Genomic DNA, 24,829 nt, shown 5'->3' on the forward strand with positions numbered 1-24,829 from the left:
GAGAGCTGGGACACGGGCAGGGGCAGGGGCAGGGGCGACAGCCACAGAGCGGCCAGATTGAGTGGAAACCCATGGGAGTGTGGCCGTCCCTCGGGGGCCACAAGGAGATTTCACCCAGCCAGCTGCACACAGCCAGAAACCTCCTGGTAGGGCTGTGCTGGATGCACATAACGCACATACACACACGACACACACGCAAGCTGCCCTGGTGCCCCTCTGCTCCCCCCAGCTGGTACAGAAGAAGGCACATGCACATATGAACACACACACACACTAACACACACACTCTCCTCTGTGTGGTTACATGTCGTTCCTCCTCCTCCTTTCCTGCAGTACCACCACAGTCCAGTAGATGGTGGTGGCTCCCTGGAGCACAGCGGCCACCGCTGTGATGCTGACGGAGCTGGAGAGTGAGTGACAGAAACACAGCAGCCAAGACGCCTCTCATCCTAATCTCCCTCACAGCACTGGCATGTCTGTGTGTGTCTGTGTGTGTGTATACAGTAGCCTATATGGGGGGGGGGGCATGTATGTATCATGTGTCAGTTGGTCTAAGTGTGTTTATTTCTGTAAGCATGCATCGGGTCAGCTTTAACGTATACACTCACATACAGACTCACACATGTTAATTTGTATGTGTGTGTGTGCACATGTGTGTGTGTGTGTGTGTGTTAGTGCCTGTTCCTGTGTGTTGTTGGGGAGAGGGCAGCGTCCGTTTGCTTCCTAAAGCACCCTAGGATTAGTGCGGTGTTAGCATATTAGCATCTTAGCTGGAGGGCTGCTGCTCAACACCACCTGTGCAAGACAGGAGGCTGTGGCTACCCCCACCCCCAACCCACCCACCCTTTTCTTCTCTACCCCCCACCAAACACGCACTCACATATGTAGGCACACACACACACACATACACACAGTGGGTGGGTGAAGGTCACTTAGCTACAACGACTCCAAGCTTACTGTCTTGATTCATTACTGTAACTACTTTAACTGTCTCTTTACACAGTAAATGATATTATTAAGAAAACTACTACAGTACTTGGTGTTTCTCTGTTACACTTCTTCACATCTTATTTTCAACATTAAATTGAAATGTTACAAGCTGGCAGCTTCTATGACATTACCAAGTATAAGAAGAGACTGCCAATTACATAAAGAACACTTGTAGTGCATAATATGTCATAATAATAATGTATCACAGCTGCCATAGTCACTTTTAAGGATTAAAAACACAGAGCTAACCAAAGATTTGCTCTATGCTTGGATAACTGAGCAGTGGACCACTTTATTTCAGAATTTCTAAAGTATATTTCTAATAATCTCAGAAGTCAAGTCAAAATACACAAGTTACACCAGCATAAATACAAATTTTTTTTGCAGACACATAGTATGTGTTGTTTTATACTGATATGCACATTATGAGTTATTTGGAGCAAAGGTATTTATACAGATGCACTAAAAAAAACATATTCAGATCAAATGTATAAATTGTACAACTGAAGACCAATTGTCCTTCTTAATGATGTAATTCAAAGGATTTTTGTGAGGGTCCTTCTGCCCTTCTTGCTGTTTTTTTCCCCCCACTGTGCTCTTCTGTTTGCAGAGGCTGTTCTTGTGAAGCAGGACCATTAGTGGCCAGAGTCACACCTGGGTCCAGTGTGACCTCCTGTCCAGTACATAAGGCTGGGTCAGCAGCAGGCAGTCCTGTAAAGAACTCCTTTTCTCTCTCACATTACAGAGGGACTGCTTCTGTTTTTGTTTTTTTACAAAGATAACTGCGCATTTCTACACACACCCCCTCTAACAACTGATCCTACGCACACACACATTGGTTAGCTTGTCACAGTCTATGAGCAGGGCCTTGACAGTTCAATCACAACGTACACAAGTGTGACAACAGAAATCTATGTCCTTTCCTTTATGATAAAAAAAGGGAATGAGACTGCATGTCTTTCAGATTCAGTCCTTTACAAATACACGTACACATTAACGTCATATGTACTGTAGCTGTAGCCATACAGTCGGTGGCTTTATGACATCTTCATTATTAACCAGACAGGGCAAACACAGCTCAGTTAGATGGTCTATTACCTCTACATCCGCACACATCCATCCCATCCACCCACACACGTAGAAAAACACACACAAGTACCGAGGCATAACATGCCACTGAACGCACAAAGACTCATCTGTTTGGATGTCTCCTAGCATGTCAAGAAGTAAAAATACAATCCAAGCTAACCAGCACATAAAGCCCCTTGCATTCAAACACCCAATAACATTAGGGATGCCATGCTGCTTGTGTTCAGAATGCAGTGGATCCAATGCGATTAGGAAACGCACACACAGCCAATGAGCAGGCTAATCAAATTGCACTGATTGCTGGTGTATTGCCTCTCTCTGTTCTCTCCTTTGGATGGCATTGTGTGTTGGCATCATTGATTTCTTCATTTATTTTACAGCACATCATCATTGACATTCACATTAAATAGAGTTTATTCCCAAAACACTCTACATCCTTCTCTAAATATAACTATTAGCTGAAATTACATTTTAGAGATTCTCCTCTAAAATAGAGTATAACCTTTAGAGTAGACGAGTATAATCTTTTGCGGTCCTTTGAAGCCAAACAATTTGCGTCATTTAATTTGACGGCCCCCCTTTTTTTTTTTCTCTGTTGCTGGTTATGTGAGAATTATGGTTCATAATCACACAGGGGAGTTGGTTTTTCTTTGAGGTTTCCCTGATATTCATATTTAAATTCTTACTCTGATCCTTTGCATGTTATTGGATGTTAAAACCAGCCAATTGGAGGGGCCGACTGGGCAGCTGGACCAATCAGTCAATGAGATTAGCTGTCGATCAGAACAAGAAGAGAGAGAGGAGGGTTCAGGCAGGAGACAGACACAGCTGTCAAAGTGTTGCCTACAACAGACAGGCAAAGAGGAGTGTGTGTGCGCGTGTGTGTGTGTGTTGAGGGGGGGGTTTAACCAGCCCAACCCTGTCCAGTTGAGCAGTGGTGAACAGGTGCAAAGCTTTGTGCATGCATGTGTGTGTGTCTATGTGTGTAAGTCACTATTATTCCAGAGTGGTTGGCTCTGTATTATTAATTCAGAAATGCTGGGCTGAGGCTGAGGGCTGTGGGCGGCAGCTGGCGTTACGTGGTGTGTGTGTGTGTGTGTGTGTGTGTGTGTGTGTGTCTGTGTGTGTGTGTTCATGTGTGTGTATGGACAACATAAGACCCCTCTGGTCTTTTGTGAAGCCCTCCCATCCTTTTCCTAAAGCAGCAGAGAAGCATTGTGCTGTATGTTTCCCTGTCTGCCTGTAAACTTATACACACTGCATGGCATGCTCACACACAATATACTCTGTCAGCACAAAGACACACACACACATACACGCACACAACAGCACAATTGCCCAGCCCAGCAGGCAAGAGTAAACAATCAAGTACTATACCCCAAGTACTGTCAAGTGTTCACCCACCCACCCACCCTCACCCCAAACCCCCTACACACATACGAATGCACACACACACATACACACGAACCCAGCCCATTCATGCACTGCAGTGAAGGGGCGGCAGTAAGTGCTCTCCACCTCACTAACTGCTGCTCTCTGCTCTCCTCTCTGTCCTGGCTGGCTACCTGTCTGTCTCACTCCTGTGTCTCTCCACCTGCCCCAGTGTGTGCCCACCTGTCCGTCAGGGTGCGTTCACACTCACTCACACTCACACTGGGCATATTTGCAGCAGCGGTTGACTCAAACTGAAGTTTTGTATGGACAGGTGCAAGGGATTCCACACAGTAGGTTTGTTTTTTTTTTTTTTTGCTGTGGTGGGAAAACGGAGCTACAAGAACACATGGTTCATTATGGATGAACCTCACTTATAAGTTGACATGTGATGGGGCTGCGGTTAATCATGCTCGTAATGCACAACGATACAAAAATGAAGCAAAGGCCTCATTTGATTCAGTCACACTCTGTTGACTCGGGTATAAACTAACGTGCCTAAGTTAGAGTGACTTGAATTATATTTGTTTTGTCTTGCCTGCTGCTAAAACGCCTAAAGTCTCATGAAGACAGTTTACCAAAAAAGCTGTTCAATAAAAGGACTACTTGTGATTTTTGCCTACAAGATGCTGTTTGCCCATGATTAGGCAGCGTAACTTCATGAACTTGGCCAACAACAACATTAAAGTGTGAGTGCAATTAGTGACTGCTTGCCTGCCTGTCACACTCTGAGGTGACAGAGAGCTGTATACTGTATGTCACTCCGTCTCAAACAAACACTTGCCTCTCCCTCCCTGAGAGCTGGTGTTTGTCATGCTGTAACGTCTGTCCGTCTGTCTGCCCGTCTAAGAGGCTGCTTTTGACAACGTGTCCACCTCAGCTGGCCGGCATCACACACTTGAAGCTCTGAGACAATTCAAAAGGAACAAAGATGACTATATGTGCTATCTGGAGTGTAATCAGCATAAGACCAAAATAAAAACTTACTGTATATATATATTTAAAAAAAGGCAAATGCAGTGTGAAATTAGTTGTTCTTTTTTAATCAGTCTTGAGGCTTTGTATTTTTCTTTAAATCTGTATGTTGCACTCTCTCTTGACAGAATAGCCTGAGTTAATTCAGAGCTTCATAAAGCTCATTCTGATGTTTAACACCAGTGACAGTAATGTGAAAATTCATTCATTTCTATCATATGGAACAGCCAGCTATCCTTAAAAACTGGCTAAAATCTCAATCAATAGGTGTTTCTCAATGATTTTAACAACAAATTCAGGTTTTTACAATGTTATTGTAAAGATTATTCAGTAACCCATTAATTTACAGGCCGCTAATTATGTAATAATTACGTGATAATGTCAAGAAATAGAGAAGAAACAAGTAATTGTGTGGTAATGTCAAGAAATAGCATAGAAATAACGGTTAATTTCATAGTAATGTCATGTTTTTCATAAAGGCAAAAGATTACACATGTTTTTCATGCTTTGAAATTTTTCTCCACCGAGTCCTACCTTGCAATCGACCGTTATACGCAATCATTTGTTATTTCTTGGCTATATTTCTCAACATTACTATGAAATTGACCGTTATTTCTAAACTATTTCTAGACATTATGACACAACTTGTTTATTTCTTGGCTATTCCTTGACATTATCACATAATTAACGGCCTGTAAATTAAAGGGTTACCGATTATTCCCTATGAATAATAACAAAAAAACAAACATTGGACAAAATGAAACATTTTCGACTTTTTTCATGACAAGTACTTGCTACCTTATAAAGCAAAAAAAACCTCATCATTTGTGATATACTGAAAGACTCCATAATATTGGCAGTCTTGGGAACTTGCCTGCCAGGCCGCGCAAGATACTAAATGAGCAGGCCGTGTCCCAGGTCTATTCAAACTCAGCATATTGTGTAGAAACACTCAAACCACGGAGCAATATCTGAGTATGGCAGATGTTCGTCCTCTTTTCTTCTCTGTTCTCCCCCTCCACCTCCTCTCATACAGCAGTCCACCGTTGAAACCCGTGTTCCAGCCGCTAAGCTGCGAGACATCTGCACCTCACTCACAGTTTCTTTCTTTCCTTTCCGTCTCATCTTTCCCCTGTATATGCACACACACACACACACACACACACACACGCAAGGATAGAAGTCTATTCTTGAAGACAGATGGCAAGTCAACAATTGTACAGCGCCAGCTTCTAAAAAACACAGACGCACATACCTTATTCACACACAAACACAGAAACAAACACCACCTCCTTGTCCTCCTGTCCCTTTGTGCCCAATCCCCTGTCAGATGTCTTGATTTGTTTCTTACAGCTGAGTGTATGCATTAGTGTGTGTGTGTGTGTGTGTGTGTGTGTGTCCCTCTTTACCTTGGTATATTAAGCACTAGTTTGAAGAGAGCTCGGTGAGGAATGGACTCAGCCAGTGGACCATATGGGGGACATTTAGCCCCCTCAGATCATCGAGCCAAGCCTTGCTGATATGATTACTGCTGCCGTCCGTTGCTCTACACTAGTGTCAGATTGGGAATGGGGAATTTTATCATGGACAGCTAATTAATGACTGGAGATTGGCAACCAGAGACAGAGGAGGCTCAGGGAGGATGAAAAAATCCTGCCACTGTTTGGTCTCTACTCTCTGTCAGTTTTTATCAGGCTAACTTGACTGAGACTCTGCAAAACATGCACGCAGAGAACATACATGCATGCACACATGTGCACAAACAGAAGCATGTAACATGGTTACATGGAGACACATTTTCTGGTTAGTTGAAAACAGACATATATTTGTCCCTCCTCTCCTAATGTTGAGTTCACATCTTATCCACTGTTCCCTGCATGCACTGTACACACTGTTCCCACAGTGCGTCTTTGTGAATGCATGTATTTATTCATGGCTCACATTTTCAGTGTGTCTCTGTGGCACAGCAGGCTTCTGCTGGTGGCTTAGTTAATCCTGTCAGAAACAGATTACAGGTGGGGCGATATAAATAGACTGACTGTCCCTTTAACCTGGCCACTGTGACATCAGCGCGCAGCTCAACTATTAAATCAGGAGCAAACTCAAACCAAACCCATTAAAGGTACCTGCTGTATTTACCTATGACGGAAATCGTTAGATGTTTTACTAGGTTATTTTAGAAAATACACTTTCACTGTGTATTGCATCTGGTTATCAGAACAGTTTCGTCTGTAGTACATTAGAAATTACTTCAGAGACTACTAGAATCTACTAGCTGTAATCATACATGATAATGTATACAGTACATACGCCAACATATTAAACCTGTTAAAAGCAATTGAACTTCACTCATCAAACAAGTAGGCCTAAGGCCTGAAATTACTGGTAAGATATGTGATGTGATATTTTTCGCCAGGGTGAGATGTATGAATAAATATTGTTGATCTAAGAGACATTTAATACATATATTAAACACACTGCGATTCAGCAACATGGATAAGAAATATGTCATGATGGTGGTGATATACAGGATTACATTAGGCAGCTGTGTTCAAATCTATTTACATTAACATTTATGTATTTACATTTGACAGACTCTTACATCCAAACTGAGGTGGAGACATTTGGGGTTCAGTTTTTTTTTTTTGGCCTAAGAACACCTCAACACTGGCACTGGGAATTGAGCTATAAACTCTGCAAACAATGGGCAACCTGCTCCACACAGTTCACTGTATATATACAGTTTATATTTGAAGAAAGTAAAACTCCCTGCAATCATCAAGGACATTTTCATCTCTTTTTCTTACCAGGAGGTCTTTCTCAGACAAGGGTAAAAGTATTGCACACACGCACACACTTAAACACACAGACTGCGATTATGGATTTCCCCATCTCTGCTCATCTATGCTAACCAGTTAGCACGGTAAAGTCAGGGTCAACTATAGACTTCATTAAGTGGCTTTACACTTTACCAGACAAGCATCAGACTGGGTAATCAATTAGAAAACACCAAAATAAAATCACAAGTGCCTGCAGTAGCTTCAGGCAGCTGCTCACTTCATGGTCTTAACATAAGCCTCTGTAACAGAGGTTGCCCTCTGAAACTGATGTCCTGTTTTACAAATGAGCCAACAAAGAGCTTGTGAGTGATGAGGAGAAAATGCATCGAGAATGTAACTGATGTTTCAGAGCAAAAGTGGCCGTTCAGTTGCCCTTGACAACCAGATGTAGACCACTGTCCACCATTATGGGCAGCATGATTGCCCTGGTTTGAAACCTCTTTTCCAGTGCCAAAAAACGCTGTACCCCTCTTACTCTGACTGTACAATTATCTGCTCAAGCAAATGAGAGTTCAACAAGTTAAGTGCATCATTGAAATCATACAATCATTATCATATAATCAATCTATGCCAAAACCTCTGCCAAACAGAGAAACGTGTTATTTGGAAGAAACACTGATAAACTGTGCATCTATGTTTCCATCTATTTGTCAACTGAATTATCTGAAGATAAAATGTTAAAAATGTTAATGCGAATAAAGCCAGTGAAAGTGTATTTCCATCTAAAAGGTTTAAAACGAATAAAGAATCAATGACGACACATGCTGTTTTGGTATCAAATTGATTTATCAAATACATTTTTTGCATGCTGAGTTTTGGTTTCCATTAATGTTTGCACTAAAACGCAAAACCAAATGCGCACAAGCCAAGTGTGACAAGCTGCTCGCATCATTGCCTGAAAACCACTGAGCGATACGATCACCAGCCAAGTTAAGTTAGATTTTTAGCAAACACAGATTGCAAAGGACGGAGGCATGAAAACACCATTTTGATGATGTGGTTTGGGAACAGCAGCGCTTCAAACTGTTCAGGGAGATCGTGGTTGAAGACACTTCACAGAAAGCCACTTGCATCTTTCTTCGTTAACTCCCGCCATGTCTTTAAAAAACCATAAATATGTAGTGGAACTGACGTAAAATGTGATCGCAATTCACATTCATCCGGCAAAGAACTGTTTCCATCAGCATTTATCATCGCACAAGCCTTTTATCAATCAAGAGAAAGTCCGATATATCGATATTAGGGGTGTAACGGTATATGTATTCGTCCCGTGCCGTCACGGTACGGGGGTCACGGTTCGGTGCACACAGTAACACGACGAATACGTCTGAACTCTGAATGAATATATATATATATATATATATATAAAAGTCGAGTCCTCACTCCAATCTAGGTGGTGGTAATGAGCCTCGAAGCTGCAACTGTCATAACACATGAAGAAGAGAAGTGATAAGAGAGAAGTTAGAGAAGCTGCTGCCTCATTTATGTCACCGTGTGGCTTCTCAATGAAACACAACGGCGACGGCGACGGCGACAGCTCGCGACCATAGAAAGCAGCTCGCGACCATAGAAAGCAGCTCGCGACCGGTCCACCGGACAAAGTCCGTTGGTGATGTTTCACGGATGCGTGCTGCGTCGCTAGAAACGCATCAAACACGTAGCGCATGTTCACCCGCCTCCCCACCTTCCCTCCCTCCCACCCACATGTCAATCACTGGTGCAAGGAAAAAGACAACTTGTGTGCAACAACTTATCCCGCTGCTTTTAAGCCTCTTGAGATGAACACAGACAAGACAAACATCACCAAAGCAACTGGCATCTAGTCTAAATTAACTGTGTAAACCAACAGTGATGTTAGTTTCTTGTTTTGTTTTGTTTGTAATAGTTGTCAGTTGTCAAGTGCAAGTTTTTTTCCCTCTGGAATTAATTAATGGCATTATAACACTCCTAATGCACTTGTTTAATTTTATATTCTATTTTTTTTTTTTTTTAAACTTTTATAACACAAGATTTTAGTTATACATTCAATAGTGTCTGTTGTACCGAAACCGTACCGAACCGTGACCCCTGAACCGAGGTATGTACCGAACCGTGACTTTTGTGTACCGTTACACCCCTAATCGATATTCATGAGTTTAAATAATTTAATCAGATTTTACTGTTTCCATAAGGCATTTTTAATTCAATATAACTTAATGCGCATAACAACGTGTGGATGGAAACATAGCTACAGACTGGCAACTGATGTTGAGTTGCCAGAAGAAGGATACGGATCAACATGATACAGACTTGGACAGCGAAAGAAAAATTAAGAGGAAGACTAAACAGTAACACCGTGGGGTCCTTCCCCTGTCCTCCAGCACTTACACTAGCTGTTAACCAGGCACTAATCTGTTGGCCTAAATCAGCCAAACCAACCCCCACTCTAACCTGCTTCCTCTAATCAGCCCAAAGCCTACTCCAACCAGCCCACACTACCTCAAGATGTTAGACTACACACTTTGGTCTAATCTCTGTGTTAGTACATTTAAACATAGAATGTGTTTTCAGCTTTAACTCAAATCGGTTGTTAAGTCAGGACAGAGCTATTGGATCACCATGAAATCCAATAGAAACACCTCATAGTTGCCCGTGGAATAGTAGTAGATAAAAAACCTGTTGATTAGGACACTGAGTTGGCCAAGAAACCTAGGAATTCAAACAACCTCCTTTGTAATAACATCTGACTAAGCTGTCAAATTCAGAAATGGAGATGAACATGCGTTCACATCTGCAACAACATATACCGTAAGCAACAAGTGGGATTCACCAAGGTAAATGAGATGCAGTTTTAGGAGAAATCACCCACTTGTTATGAGTTTAAGAGTCGAAAGGTCTGATGAGTTAATTTTAAGTGGTCATTTATTTTAAAGTTGTATATTGCATAAAATGGGAACGCTAATTCATTACAATCTGCCATAACATCATCCTCTGTTATTTGACTAATTACCATGATCAGATAATATAGAATATATTTGAATACATTTACACCTTATAGCTGTGATGTCTTGTATGTTTCAATGAATTAAAATACATAAAACTGAATGTTTAAATTTTGACATCATTTTGTACAGCGGGGTGATAATACATGTAATTCAATAATAATGGTAATAAATAATAAAAATCAATACTTGAATGCATGTGTATGCATCCATGCAGACTGTGATCAAATGTTTCAGGTCAGCATTTCGATGATCCTGAGCTACAAACTAATCCCATTACTCAACCTCTCCTCCCTTCACCTCTTCTCTCTTCCTCTGTCCAAGTTTTCCCTCTGCAGTGATCAGCACTCCATTCATTGATCCGTTCATTCATTTATCCAAGACTGCCTCACTCTACATTAGTTCATTCACTCACCCGTCCATTAATCCATCTCTCAGTTTGCATGGCCTTTACAAGGATGCTTCCTACCACTTACCACTGATCTTATTGACTTACTGAGTTTGCAGAGTTATACAGCTTCGGGCTATTCAGCTCTGAGACTGCACACTGTAACACACACTTCTGAGCTTATCTGTAGGTGCGTATACTGTACGTTTATGGGGAAGGGGACAAAAAAGAACAAAAATATCACTCTGATTGAACACTAAGGTGACACACTCTCTGCTGTCTTTGTATGTTACCCATCTGTCTTTCATTTGATGTCTGTGACCCGCTAGTTGCAGGTCTCTTCTGTATTGCCAAGTTGTCTGCCTCTGCTCTACGCTGGCTCTATCTGTCACAAACTATCGGTCTCTCTGCCTGTCTTTCCTGTGCTGTTTGTCTGTAGGCTCTGCAGACTTGTCTGTCTGTTTGCGCTGTGCCGTTGGTCTGTCTGACTGTCTGGCTGACTGCCATTCTCTGCAGTGTAGAGTGAGTCATTCTTAGGACAATGGAGACAGTTTGTAAAGCCACACTGGAGCGTACACTTCCTCCGGATGTGCAAGAGGATGCCATTCATAACAAAGCCTGCACTGTCTGCTTGTCTGCAACTGCCCTGTATATGGATGTGAGTTTGAGAAACAAGGGGGTTAAAAAAAAAGGAAGAGTGCAAGGAGATGGAAGAAGATACATAGAGAGAGAAGGAGGAAGAGGAGTGTGACTGACAGTAAATGGAGTAAGTTGTGCTGACAGGCTGTACAGCAGAGGCAGGAGAGAGGATGGGAGGAGAGGAGAGGAGAGGAGAGGAGAGGAGAGGAGAAGGGCGACACAGCAGACAGTGGCGGCAGCGGCAGCAGCAGCAGCAGCAGCAGCAGCAGCGGCTGGTGATTGATATCAGAGATCTGGCACTGCCACCTGATCCAGCCAGCCAGCCAGCCTCCAGCAACACTGAACCCACTGAACTCACTGAGCCAAGATGGCTGCCTCACTGCACTGCACCCAATGAACCCCACAGCAGTCGAACGTACACAGTATAGCACAGATAGACAGCTCCCTGAGGAGGAAGATGCATAGATGGAGAGTAGAGAGGAAAAGTATAGGACAGGTGTGATGCTTTGTATTCCAGCTCACTGTCATACGATCATGCCGAGATGCACAAAGTGACAGCCGATGCATAGATTACAGCCAAGACAGACATCGAGTATCTGATGGAGCCAATTCACATCTGCCTCCACAGTAAAAGCCCCCCGCCCCATCATGAGTCTAAAAAGATGCAATGTGCAAACATTTCAGTCAATGTGTGGGATGCAGCCATGTAATTCAATGCTGCATCATGTACAATACAGATTCATGTCAGTATGAATGTGCCCATAGCCCCCCCATGAACACCCTGAGTTTTTACTCACACTGCTTTTAAAGAAATCAATGAGTTAGAGGAGCAGAAGACAAACACTCTGGGTTACTGAGATGCTGACTCTCACCGCATGAGATGACTAGAATGATGAACAGAATATGGTAGGTTTATATCTACTGGAGTTTCTAGTATCTGGATTGATTATGCTTGATGCTTTACAACTTATATATTATATATTATATTATATTTCAAACCTTTATTTGATCCGTCACAGAAGCACTTTTGTAAACTGCACTTGACATCTGGTGAAACTGAACTTAACTTCAGAAACAATGTGTACAATGAGACTCATAGTTGTAAATCACTTGCTTATTACAAATAATTGAAAGCGCTGGATATTACAATAATTCATTATAGGCAGAATTAGTTGTGTTGTGGTTAAATGTCACTCAGACAAGCTTCAGGTTACATCTCTGTTATTCGAGAATCATACAAAATATGAATTTCCTGCTCTGTGAAATTTAGGTTGGTTAAAAAGTTAAAAACTGTTTATGCAGTCAAATTTGAAGAAGTCCCGTCAAGGCAGCATTGAGACATTGTATCCACAAGAATGAGATGGATGGACGCTAGATGAATGGATGGATGGATGAATGGATGGATGGGGACAAATGGACCGACAAACCAAAAAACAATATGCCTCTTACTCTAACTCTGACTGTGCCCTGTGCAGAGACATAAAAGCCAGGTAAGCATGACAATACTTTCAGTCATTTTCTCTCCCAGTAGCTTACATTACAAGAATATACAGCTACACACATCTATTTAAGAACTTAAGTGAGTTATTTGAATTAATTAGAAAAACACAATTGTAAAATAAAGACTGTGTGTGCAACATCTTCTTGACTTTATCTTGTGCCTGATTGCTTTAACCCTCCTGGGAGACAAAGAATCATTATCTTCAAAAATGAGTCAGTAACAAGGCTCCCTCCACTTTGACAAAGCCGTATCTCATCTGATTAGTGGCTTTGCATAGAAACACTTCTGGGGGACAGAAAGTGTCAGAGAAAAGATGATGGTGTTCTCCCTGTCTCTCTCCTTCAGTGTTTCTCCTCCTCTCCTCCCTCCTGGCCATCTGTTGTGCTGACTGCTGTGTGGGCTGATGCTGGTGGAGGAAACCGTATCCTCGACTACGCTGGCTGACTGTGACCTCTGTGGCCTCACATGGGCTGACAGAAGGTAAACTCCTAGCCTAGGTGGAAATGAAGCGCAGTTCACTTCGGATTCAGATTTGTAAAAGGTGCAATAAAATAGCCTTCTCACTTCCAGCCGGCTGAAAGGACAGCAGCATCAAATTTTCACCCATAAACACAACAACAGTCAGCATAACACAATATCCTTCCACGGCGGTACCTGTCGCTGGATTTTCCCCCGGCATCTTTCACCTAAAGTATCTTTTTAAAAATTAAGAATGAAATAACATTTCCAGACTCTGTGACAGATTACGCTATTTATCTTCTGTGCATTATTTTCCAAACATAAAAACACGATGCAGCCGAATGCACTCCCCACTCTCGTTTAATGAAAGGAGGAAAGAAACCATCGCCATGGCAGTAAGCAAGTGAGCACTGAAAGGCTCGGTCATCTGAGGACACGCTGCTGTATTTTGCAGAGGTGATGTTCCTCTGGTTTGTCTCTGTGTTCTTCCAACATGATGATTAACAGTTGATGTGCAACTTTGACTTCAAATACGTGGGTACAGATGTTTGCTTTTGATGCTTTTTTTTTAACGTGCATTTTACAGCTTTATATAACTACTCTTTTATGCTTTTATTTTATTTGTATCATCTGTTACGGTTCTGTGTTTTATCTTGTCTGTCTTATCTTATCTTTCACAACATCTGCGTGAAGCACTTTGTATCTGAAGTTATAGTGACTGAATGAGGGATGGAGGAAGGGAAGGAAGGAATTAAAAGCAAACATCCTGAAGCTTTTATATTGTTATAGTACTTTTTACTCCACCCGCTCGCCCCTCTCCAGTCATTCTGTGTAAATGTTTCCTCTTGACAGTCTGACAAACTCCCACAGCCCAGTGCTGCTAATTGAGGACAATGCACATGTACACTACTGCCAGTGATCACCGTCCACTGACATATGTAAGTTGATCAGTCTACTGTGTGTGGGTGTGTGTGTGTGTGTGTGTGTGTGGGGCAATGTGCTGCACACATCTGTCATGTTTGGCCAATTACTCTAATGGTTTGTGGCTTCCCAAACTAAAGCTACAAGCGCACGGATACTCACAGTCCCTTCATAAAACATGCAGAGAGCTGGGCATACCCATGAGGTTGCATGAGCAAGAAGTCATCACCGATACTCTGTGCTATGGATGGGAAACACTTTCTTCCAATCAATCAATCAATCAATCATTTCACCTATTTTTTTACTAAACTTGTTACTAAGACCACAAAAGGCAGTGTGTAAAAAAAAGTTTAAAAAGCATAAAATAAACCTCAGAAACAGCAATTTCATCAAGCATCAACAAGTGCTTCTGGTCCAATAATGGAAAAAATAAACTCCATAGCACCTTACATTGGTAAAACTTTAACTAATGGACGTACCCATAGGACTCCTCATCACTTCCTGGCATCATAACATCATCGAAGCATTTAAATTCTGTGCAGCAGCTACACTGACCCTAAATTGTAAGCTGTATTTTGCACAAGGGTAAACAGCAAGTCCTGAACTGCTGGACTATCACATCAGTAGAGAATAAAATTTACAACAAAATCGATATATAAATCTCTGTCATGCATTAAGTGGTCTATAAAATGATGGCCAAGATATTATAGCTTACTTGAAAAAAAAAAGCTGCTGCATAAGTAGAGCTGGGGAAAAACTACAAATTTTCTGTCATCTTTGCACTTAATTATCATTAAATAACTTTTTTGGCAACAAAATCGCAGCATATTGGAAGCATATAGTCAACAGATGTTGTAGACTAGAACTGCATGAGGAAATATAACAAATTCATCTAACACAAAATGATTAATTAAGAGTTTACCAAAAACACAACCTGTTTTAACAAGCATCTACCTGCAGACACAAACAAGAATGGGGATGATACAGTACTTCCATTTACTCATTATCAACATGAGAAGAGGAAGATCCCTGTAACATCTCTGCTCGTCTAATCTGCAGGGTTTAATAGGCAAACATACAAGAACTCAGCACTTTTTTAGTTAATCCTTAACACATTTGACAAAAGTTTTTAATGACTGATTTAATTAAAAGTACAAAGCATGTCAGAGTCTCTCTCACTTACAAATACCTCAGCTCCCTTCCAATCTATTTCACCAGTCTTTCCCTCTAAAAGATTTGGTTGGTTTCTCTTTTTGTGTGTTGCTCATTTAAAACAAAACAAAGTGCATTATTTGGTAGAATGGTGAGGAAGTACAGGGCTTTGCAGACAGTCACAACACAACTACATGTCTTATGAGTACAAAAGGCTGCGCGTGCGTGCTTGTGTGCGTGCGTGCGTGCGTGCGTGCGTGCGCGTGTGTGTGTATGGAGGTTTCACAACCTTTCCCGGTCTCCCTCGCTGTTTCGTTTCAGTAAAAAGCTGTCTAACGACTGAGACTGCAGTCACGACCTGGACAGTGAGTCAGCACCCCGACCCTGCTCCTCTCCACACACACACACAAATACAGACAAAGATTTAGCATATGATGCAGACAAACATTCATATTCCTGACACAAACAACACCCCCCCTCCCTCCTTCCTTCCTTCCCTACAACCTCTATCTCTCTCACTCACTGATGAACAGTGGTAGCGCTGCGTCGTGACTGGGGGCGATGTGTTCCTCTTAATATGCACAGACCACTGTCTGAGGATCACACAGGGATGCTGGCACACTCAGACAAAGATCCTCCCCTCTCTTTCAGCAATACTATATTTGTATATGTGTGTCTGTGTGTGTGACGGTGTGAGAGAGCATCCTCTCCATCGAGTAAGGAGCACTCTGTTATCCAACATGTTCTCCTGCTGTGCCATGGTGCTAGCCTACATTACCCAGAAGCCTGCAGTCTGTTATGCATCCATGTCACTTCCTGTTCAACAGTTTGTGTTACACATTCCTAGACACCATCGCATAGTCAGGGGGGATGATGCTCATTGGCCTAAAAGTTTGGAAATCCCCCTTGTTCTACCCCTGAGGCTCTCTCTCTCGCGCTCTCTCTCTCTCTAAAACACACACATACACGTACACATGTTCTTGTTGCCTGAAGGAAGCAGCACCAGCAGACACATGACCCCATGAAATCATGGTTTGGAAAAAAAAAACAAAGTCCCAAAGTGCCTCAGAGTTGCTGCTGCAGTCGTCACACAGTCAGGGTTTATCACTTTTTGACAGCGTCTTGTTCAGTTTGGCACAGTCTCAAATGACTTTTCACCTGTTGCAGCAACAGTTCACTGAAAATAAGCTGTGGTCGTCCGTGGACAGGGAAGTACTACCTTTGCAACATGTTCTTAAACTATTACCCCCACCCCCCCCAATTTCTCATTCATTTGGTTGTAAACAGGATGTGTTGTCAGTGTCCCCCTTGACTCCACCCCAACCAACCCCAAGTCATATGACTCCCATTGACACAATTCAGGATTTGCTATGACATTAAGACACAACTATGTTGAATAATACCTCAGAGAGACAGAACTAACTTGATTTCACAGACTAGTAGACACACTGGCCCTGACACAACACTATGCACTAGCAGTGTATAACTACAGTACAGTACAGGCCTAGTGTATGTTATCAAGTACACACAGACACTGCATACAAATACATGCACACACACATTATACACGCACACTCTTTTTCAGCCACAACCTGACTGAAGCATATACTGTAGAGGCTTAGCAAACAAACTGCCAGACAAGCTTATAATAAAGAGACACATCCCTATGGGGGCAAATGCACACACACACACAAACGTATATATACTCGCACACCAGATAATCAGACATCCATGTGATCACACACGCACACACACACTCTCAGTCGCAAACACTCACATCCTCCCACCGGCACATGTGGACAGCCACGGCCAGGCCCTCAGTCTAGACAAGAGGCAGAGAAGAAGAGGATAGAGGAAAAAAAAGAGAGAGGCAGAGAGAAGGGGAGTAGAAAAAGAGAGAGGTACTGGATGTACTTACCCCGTTTCTGGAGCCATCCCTCTCTAACGATGGTGACATCGCTCATGGTTCCTTCACGCCGAGTCTGATGCCGCTACACGCCTGCTCCACAGAGAGAGAGAGAGGGAGGAGGGGAGGAGAGGAGGAGAGGAGAGAAAGAGAGGGAGAGGAGGAGAGGAGGAGGAGGAGGAGGAGGAGGGGAGGGGAGGGGGGGCAGGCTCTCCCAGCCTCCGCGTCACTCTCCCTCCCTTCCTTTCCCGTTCACCCTCTCGTTCGCGCAGTCTCTCTCTCAGACGCACACACAAACACGCGCTGTGTCTGTGTACGTGTGTGTGCGTCGTTTTGCTTCCTGTTGTGGCTTATCTCCCTGTCTCCCTCCCTTCTTCTTCTTCTCCCCCTCCTCCTCCTCCACCACCACCTCCTCCTCCTCCTCTCTCGTTCCCTCTCCAGACCTTCCTCCTCACCAGCAGTGACTCAGCCTGGAAGGAAGTGAAAGGAGAAAAAAATAAAAAATAAAGAAAAAAGAAGGCATGGATTTATTTTTCTCTTCCTCTGCTGCTGCTGCTGCTGCTCCCTTTCTTTCCCTCCAAAGCCCTTTCATGCAATCTGACAAGACAAACAACGAGATATTGTGAGGACAAACGCTCCCTCCACTCTTCCCCCACCCAATCATGCACCCGGTTCCTCTTTTCTGTCGCTAACACTCTCACTGATAAACAGGATGAATTATTGCAGAGCTCTTGATGAAGCAAGAGAAAACTGACCTTGATTGCCAAAGAAACATCCCTGAGCTCTGTCTCTCATTCATTCATTCATAGACGTGTTTTTTTTTGTTCTGGTGAGCCGGTTGTACTGTGTGAAAAGCTAATCTACCCCTCGGTGCTCGCTGTTTTTCTGCATGTCAAATTATTTTGTCAACATGTGTGTGTGTGTGTGTGTGTGTGTGTGTGTGTGTAGGCTGAGGTCTGTATGTGGGAGGCTGAAGAGCATCTCAGGACTGTGGAGTAGGGCTTGGCTATAAATAGCAACAACGGCAGTTAAGGATGCTCTCACACTCTTTCTCTCTGCCCAAATCTCTGCACCTCTGTCGTCTCACTCCCGCGCGCCCTCCCTCCCCCCCCTCTCTCTCTCTCTCTCTCTTTCTCTCTCTCTCTGCATAGTTGCCGTGCTCACCTCAAATGCACCCTACTACACTGTATTACACAACGCGCAACAACGCTACGCTGCTCAGCTTGAATGGAGATCAGCACTACGGCAGCTACAGGCTAGCAGTCGTGGGGCTATCTAGCTAGGAAATCAGTATTCAGATCAGCTAGTGTCTGCACTGCCGCCGACACTTGGACTGCAACGTCATAACGAAGGCAGAGAACATACTCCCACATACATAAAAACACACACTAGTAGGTTGCATAAGCTTCTTTTTTTTAATGTTAAGGCATCGGTGTAGTGACCAATCCAAATCCAGTTTAACAAAGCCAGACTAGTGATGACACATTCAAGTTCTTTGTCCAAGGGGGTAACTACAATGGTAAAGTTGAAGAAATGCTGATGATGTTTCAGCTCACTGATGAAGGACTCAACAAGCCAAACAGCAAATTGCTACTGAAAAGTGTAGATAAAGATTAGTCGAAATTTATCATCAGCAATACTGACAGTCAACTAATGGTCTGTCTCTGACTCATATGTGAAGTTTTGCTGCATTTCCTATGATTTATACAACTGAAAATTCAATATTTTGGGGGTTTTGGATCATTACAACCAAAATATTTCTGAAATGTCTTCATAGACTTAGACTCACAATATTAATAATTCATTATTCATTATTAGCCCTGATTTAAATAAAAACTTTTCCAGTTTTAGTAAAAAAGCTTTCTTATACAGTACAACACAAGGTGTTGTAGAAACCATCCTTGTGTTTGGACAAACTATGAGGTTAAATGTATTGTGTGTAGTTTTAGTATGGTATTATCACTTATTTGGAAAACAAATCAAATGATACCCCAGCCATAGTAATTACATCCAAAGGGGATCGAATCCTTTTTATAGGCACTGTTCAATTCTGGATTAAGCTTTAACACTGCAGTGTAATTCAATGAAGCTTCAGTTAGCTTTAACCTTAATCTGGCCTAGCATGGCCCTGATCGCACTTGGTGGAGGACGGGACAGGAGAGGACAGGAAAGGGGAGAAGAGGAGAGGAATGTCCAGACAGTGGCAACCCTTTGTCGCCAGGGCAGCTGTTGCCATGGAGATATCCGCTGCCATGCTGCTGAACCAACCCATACTAGGAGAAGCACATGCCAGACAGCATTTACTTCATGATATTTCATTCCAGAGGCAACAACGACGGGAAAAAAAATTGACAAGGAAAGGGTGATAGAGAGAACAGAAAATAATTGGAGAAAAATATAGAGACTAATAAAGAGAGACACACAGAGAGATGGAGAAAAAACTGAAGCAAAGGGCAGGGACTTGTCAGCTCTGTTAATTAGCCTACATGTATGGACCGACACTACATGAGAGTAGATTTTCCGAGCCAAAAGATTTGAGTGGTTTCCCATCATACTGTATTCCCATTTCCGTTTGGTAACCAATAGCTTCAAGGTAAAAACTCTACAGAATGCTGTACTATCAATATACATGTATGCACAAATACTGTGCATGGAAATAATGGGTTTGATATGTATAGTGGGGTCGATTGGGGTTTAAAAAGAACAGTTTTTGTGTTGCACTTGTCACAAAGCCAGGCCTAGTTTTACTGTCTATCAATATGATGACCTACAGAAATTTGTGTCTATTTAGCTGTTGAGGTAAATGTGAACACCTGAGTGTTGTACGCAAAAGTACTGAGCAGACCATTAGTAGGACAGAAAGTTGTGGGATATTTTGCGATATATTTTAAAAAGCACCACATGTATAATTTCTCTTAAGCAGAAATACATAAGTCTTAGCCACATACAGTAATGTGCTTAGAGTATTAAACTAATGCACTCCCCCGTGAGGAAAAATGATTATGTTATCAGGATTTTACTGCTGCATTTGTATGCTGAAATCAATAGTATACTGAATTGATACAAATGATCATGTTACGATTCAAAGAACAAGTGGCTACCTCTACGACAAAATGCTGATTATCAAAATACTTGCCAGTTAATTGTATGTTCATCAGCTCGTACTGTTGGGCAATCTATAAAAAAAGAATCATATTTTATAAGACTTTTGTATATATTTATGCAAAAATAGCTATGTAAAAGAAACAATAACTAAAGATGTCAGATAAATACAATACTGGAGGAGAGCTGCAGTAGTAAAGGGAAATACCCACAAGTACTTAAGAGTACTGGAGTAAATGTAATATAGTTACACACTGCACCACTGCACTCAGCTTCCAGCCCTACATTATCTACGCCACGGTGCTAAGTTGTTGTCAGACTGCAGCGTGTTGTAGCCTTTATAGCAGAAAGATGTTATTGATTGTCATGATTAATGAATAATTTTTAACACATTCCCGTTTTGCTAACGAGGGTGACCGACACTGCGCTTAGCACTACGCATCACTCCAGGTAACCGTAACCCGGGTAACAACACGGGGACACCAAGCCCCCCGCCCCCCCCAACCTCACTGACGTAATCACAACATAAACACACAACATCCAGCGAGCTTTTAGCTTTAGCTTTGAACTAATGGGCTCTTACGTCATGTTTACTGTCACAACAGTAGCCGCTAGCTGCACAGTGTTACCTGTAGCGGCAGGTGCGATGGTAGGTATCCCCGTGCACCTGCTGTTTCATAAACCGCTCGTTAAAACCGTTAATGTAGAAAGCTATGCTAGACTTTTTAACTACAGTAGTAGGCTGCGTGCCCAACTAACTGCCTGGCTGCCTGTGCCTATTAGCACCACCGTCGTCAAGGTGATGGTCATCAACCGTCGTTCCGTTGTTAGGGGGAACGAATTTCCAAACGTTCGGATTTCCGAGAAGCTACGAAAGCTACCGTTACCGCAGCAGCAGCCAACGGTTGTTTTGACTTTCAGGAAAGCTCGTGACGTCACCCAGAGAAACGGCAACCCCCCCCCCTCTTTTCTGTCCCTCTCTCTCCCTCTCTCCCCCCCTGTCACTCTCTCCTCTCTCTCACACACACACGCAGCCTACCGTCTCCGTCCGTCTCGCCTCGTCCTTCCGTTTTAAGGTTTTAACGGTTTCAGCTCAGCAAGCCAGCGTCTACAGGCAGCAGCTCCCTCTCTCCCCTTCACTTCACTTCATCCCATTCCCAACATCCCCCAAGATCCCGTGTGTCTGTACCGGCTAATAAGCCAAGCATCGCGAGAGTCAGGTGTTGGCAACTGTTTTATTATGGGGAAGCTGGACGGGAAGAGGCCTCAATTGACTGATGACTATAGGATAACAGTAAAACCGCAGTGTGTCATGCAGTGACTGGTTTTGTGATGAGAAAAGCACAAACTTGCTTTATCTTGTTAACATAGACGTAGCCAAAAAAGAAAAAGAAAAGAAAACCTCCCCACCTAGGCCTACATGACAGCAAGACCACTGGGGTTGCTTTTTGGACTTTTGCACCAGTAACAGTTTGTTGTTTTGCAACTCTGGTCACTTTCCATTTTCATGTGTTTATTTTACCTTTTATCTATGTTGTGTGTCTCTCTGGTCATTTTGCATGTCTTTTCAGGAATGTTGTGTCTAGTTTTACTAATTTTGCATCTTTTTAGTGTATTCTGCATCTCTTTACTTGTTTTGCATCTCTCTCTTTTCAGTCACACATATCTATATGTAGCCTATTGTTTGTTTGTTTGTTTGTTTTTTTTCACTGTTTTCGTGGTGGCTTTGCATCTCAGTGGTTATTTTGTGTCTATTCTTTTTTTTCTGCTGCTTCACGTTCAAACAAGACATTTTGTCACTTCACACAGCTGGACAGCTGCTAGGTAGGAGTGCAGGGGTTAGGATCAGGACCTGTTCCCAGTCAGCCCAATAATCCTTTCTTGGACATGAAATTAGAAATAGCCCTACCATAAAGCAAAAAAGTTCTCAGTTTGGATTAGTTAAAGTCGTATAATGTAACTGGTGTTTAACTAACATGACTCAGCTCTCCAGGTGTAATGCTGTGGAAGAAATTATTCATTTAGTGTAGGCTAGTGAAGAGAGCAAAACCCTATGAGTGTCTCTGACTCCACAGTCCACACCCCACTGGTTTGACCCACTGATCTTTCTCCTCAATGCAGTGCTATTCACTTCTATTACAGTGAGCTACTTCTCCAACACCTTCCTGTCTCTGTCTATGATACATCTGGGCCTTTACATGTCTCTTGATAATTAAATCATAGCCTACATCTCTGGTCAATTCAATCGTATGAGTGACTATATAGGACCTTTAGATGCAATACCTTTGTTTCCCATGTAACCCTACAGTATGTGTCCCCTGCCTTTCATTCTTCATTCTCCAGTCTATTGCCATGGACTACCTTATTTATGAACTCACCCCACTACAGAAAACTCTGGAAATATGCACTTTATATAAGCATTTTTTCAACAATAAAGAGTTTCTACCTGAAATGTAATGGGGCATCTTCAGTAAATTAAAACTAACTGTTAAAACACTGATGTATTTGTATATTAAAATTTAACTTATTTTTTATGTTTATTATGTTTTATAAAGACACTGTATTTGAATTGTGAAATTCTCTTAGATTAGCTTTTATCTTTTTCTTTAGTTCCTTGTGTTGCTGTTTTAGTGTTGTGTTTATTTTTAGGTTTAGTGCCAGAGAAACAGTGCCATTGTGATTTTTGAGCAACTGTGCAAACACTTCACTGTAAGCCAGCAGGGTCAGCAGCATCACTACGGCCTCCTCACATCAGTGGATCGTTGTTTCTTGGATGCTGTTTACAGCCGGAAGGACCAGACAGCTGCAGCTAGAGCACGTGACAAAAACCTCTCCTCAACAGCTGATTGGTCCAATGTAAAACACATTGTTTAGTGGACGTTTAAAGGTCAGATTGTTTATACAATGCATGTTCTGGATTCCTGTGCAGGTTGTTTTAAGCCAGCGGGGTCAGCTGCCCTCTAATAGTATTTTAATGTTGGTAAGGGTGACGGCACGGTGATGGACATCCTCCTCCTGTTCTTCCATTCCTCTGAATCTCTTCTCTCTCCATCTTAAACCACTATATGATTAATACACTAACATTATTATGAATTTGAGACTTCTACAGTGAATGTTATTGACATTTCTAGCACAACAACGCCCTCCTTCATCTGTTCCCTCTTGTTTCCTGCACTCTGTCTGTCTGTTATGTCTCCCCAGATGGTGTGGTGTGTGGAGCCGGGCAGCAGAGGCAGAGGGTGTAGGTATGGGGCCGTGGCTGTGACACAGAGTTACAGACACAGGTGGACCTAACGTGTCAGATAATATATGTGTGTGTGTACTGTTCTGGCCTCTCTTAACACACACACACACACACATTGCCATCAGCTGGCCTTTTGCTCACAGCCCAGTGTGCAGGGGTGTGGGTGGAGAGGGGGGAGTGTGGGCAGAAACCAGCAGCCAGGAGAGGTGTGTGTGTGTGTGTGTGTGTGCAGGGGAGGCAGTAGAGGTGGGGGTAAAGAGACAGCTTGAAAAGGAAAAAGGCAACACAGGGGAGACCTTCTGTTGCCATTGCTGTGGCCAGACGTGTCCGTCTGACACACACATACACACACACACACACACACACACACACACACAAAACGACAACAACAACTTCAAGTCAGTTGTCAACTTCACACATAGATGTGGGGCCCCTATTGTTGCAGTATCACAAAAACATGATGGGAAAAAAAAACAACAAAAAAAACACAGTGTTGACATTACATTATTAAAAAATTGATCTGACAAAATAAGAAACTCTAAGACCTGGAACACATCATGACACACACATGAGCCATACCACTGCAAAAACTCAAAATCTTTGTTTCTTGTCAAAATGTCTAATTTCTAGTCAAAACTAATCTCTTTCCACTTAAAATAAGAATCATCACCTAAAAATGAACTTGTTTTTGGATCATTTTCACTTGTTTCAAACGCATTTTCACTTGAAATAAGTAGGAAAATCTGCCAAGTTTTTTGTGCTTGTAATAAGGAAGAAAAAGTTGCTCCACTATCAGATTTTTCTACTTATTTCAAGTGAAAATATGCTTGAAAGAAGTAAAAACTGTAGGCTATATAAAAAAAACTACTTTTTATGTGATGAGTCTTATTTTAAGTATAATGAGATTTGTTTTGACTAGAAATTACATTTTGACTAGAAATAAGACAAATATACTTGGTAAGATATTTGAGTTTTTGCAGTGAAAGAGCTTCTTGAATGTCTGTGCAGCATTTCATAGCAGTCACTCACTTCAGTTAGCTATAGTTTGGACAGTCAGAACCGAAGTGGATCAACTAACAGAGACAGAGGAGCATCACATCAGCACTAACGTGGTAAAACTCACTCTACTATGATAATCACCTCTCTTCAAGGGGGATCAAAGTCAACACCCAGGCTCACCATCAGGAAGGGGAGAGGGGGAGTGGGAGGGG

At 42.4% G+C, this 24,829-nt stretch overlaps 1 protein-coding gene across 2 annotated transcripts in view; it reads right to left on the minus strand.

Moving 5' to 3' along the window:
- Window positions 1-17,896, minus strand: part of akt3a (AKT serine/threonine kinase 3a) — a 49,892-nt gene extending 31,996 nt beyond the window's left edge. Inside the window, exon 1 of one of the 2 annotated variants that reach the window (XM_085799608.1) lies at window positions 17,285-17,459. In XM_085799608.1, the coding sequence (XP_085655734.1) occupies window positions 17,285-17,330 (46 nt within the window). In that variant the 5' untranslated portion in view covers window positions 17,331-17,459. Of the gene's footprint in view, window positions 1-17,284 lie in introns of both variants that reach the window. The other variant, XM_085799607.1, reaches the window with a different exon arrangement.
- Window positions 17,897-24,829: the final 6,933 nt, after the last annotated feature.

The sequence above is a fragment of the Trachurus japonicus genome, chromosome 15, assembly GCF_045865225.1.
Source record: "Trachurus japonicus isolate A0001 chromosome 15, Traja_1.0".
Lineage (NCBI taxonomy): Eukaryota > Metazoa > Chordata > Actinopteri > Carangiformes > Carangidae > Trachurus > Trachurus japonicus.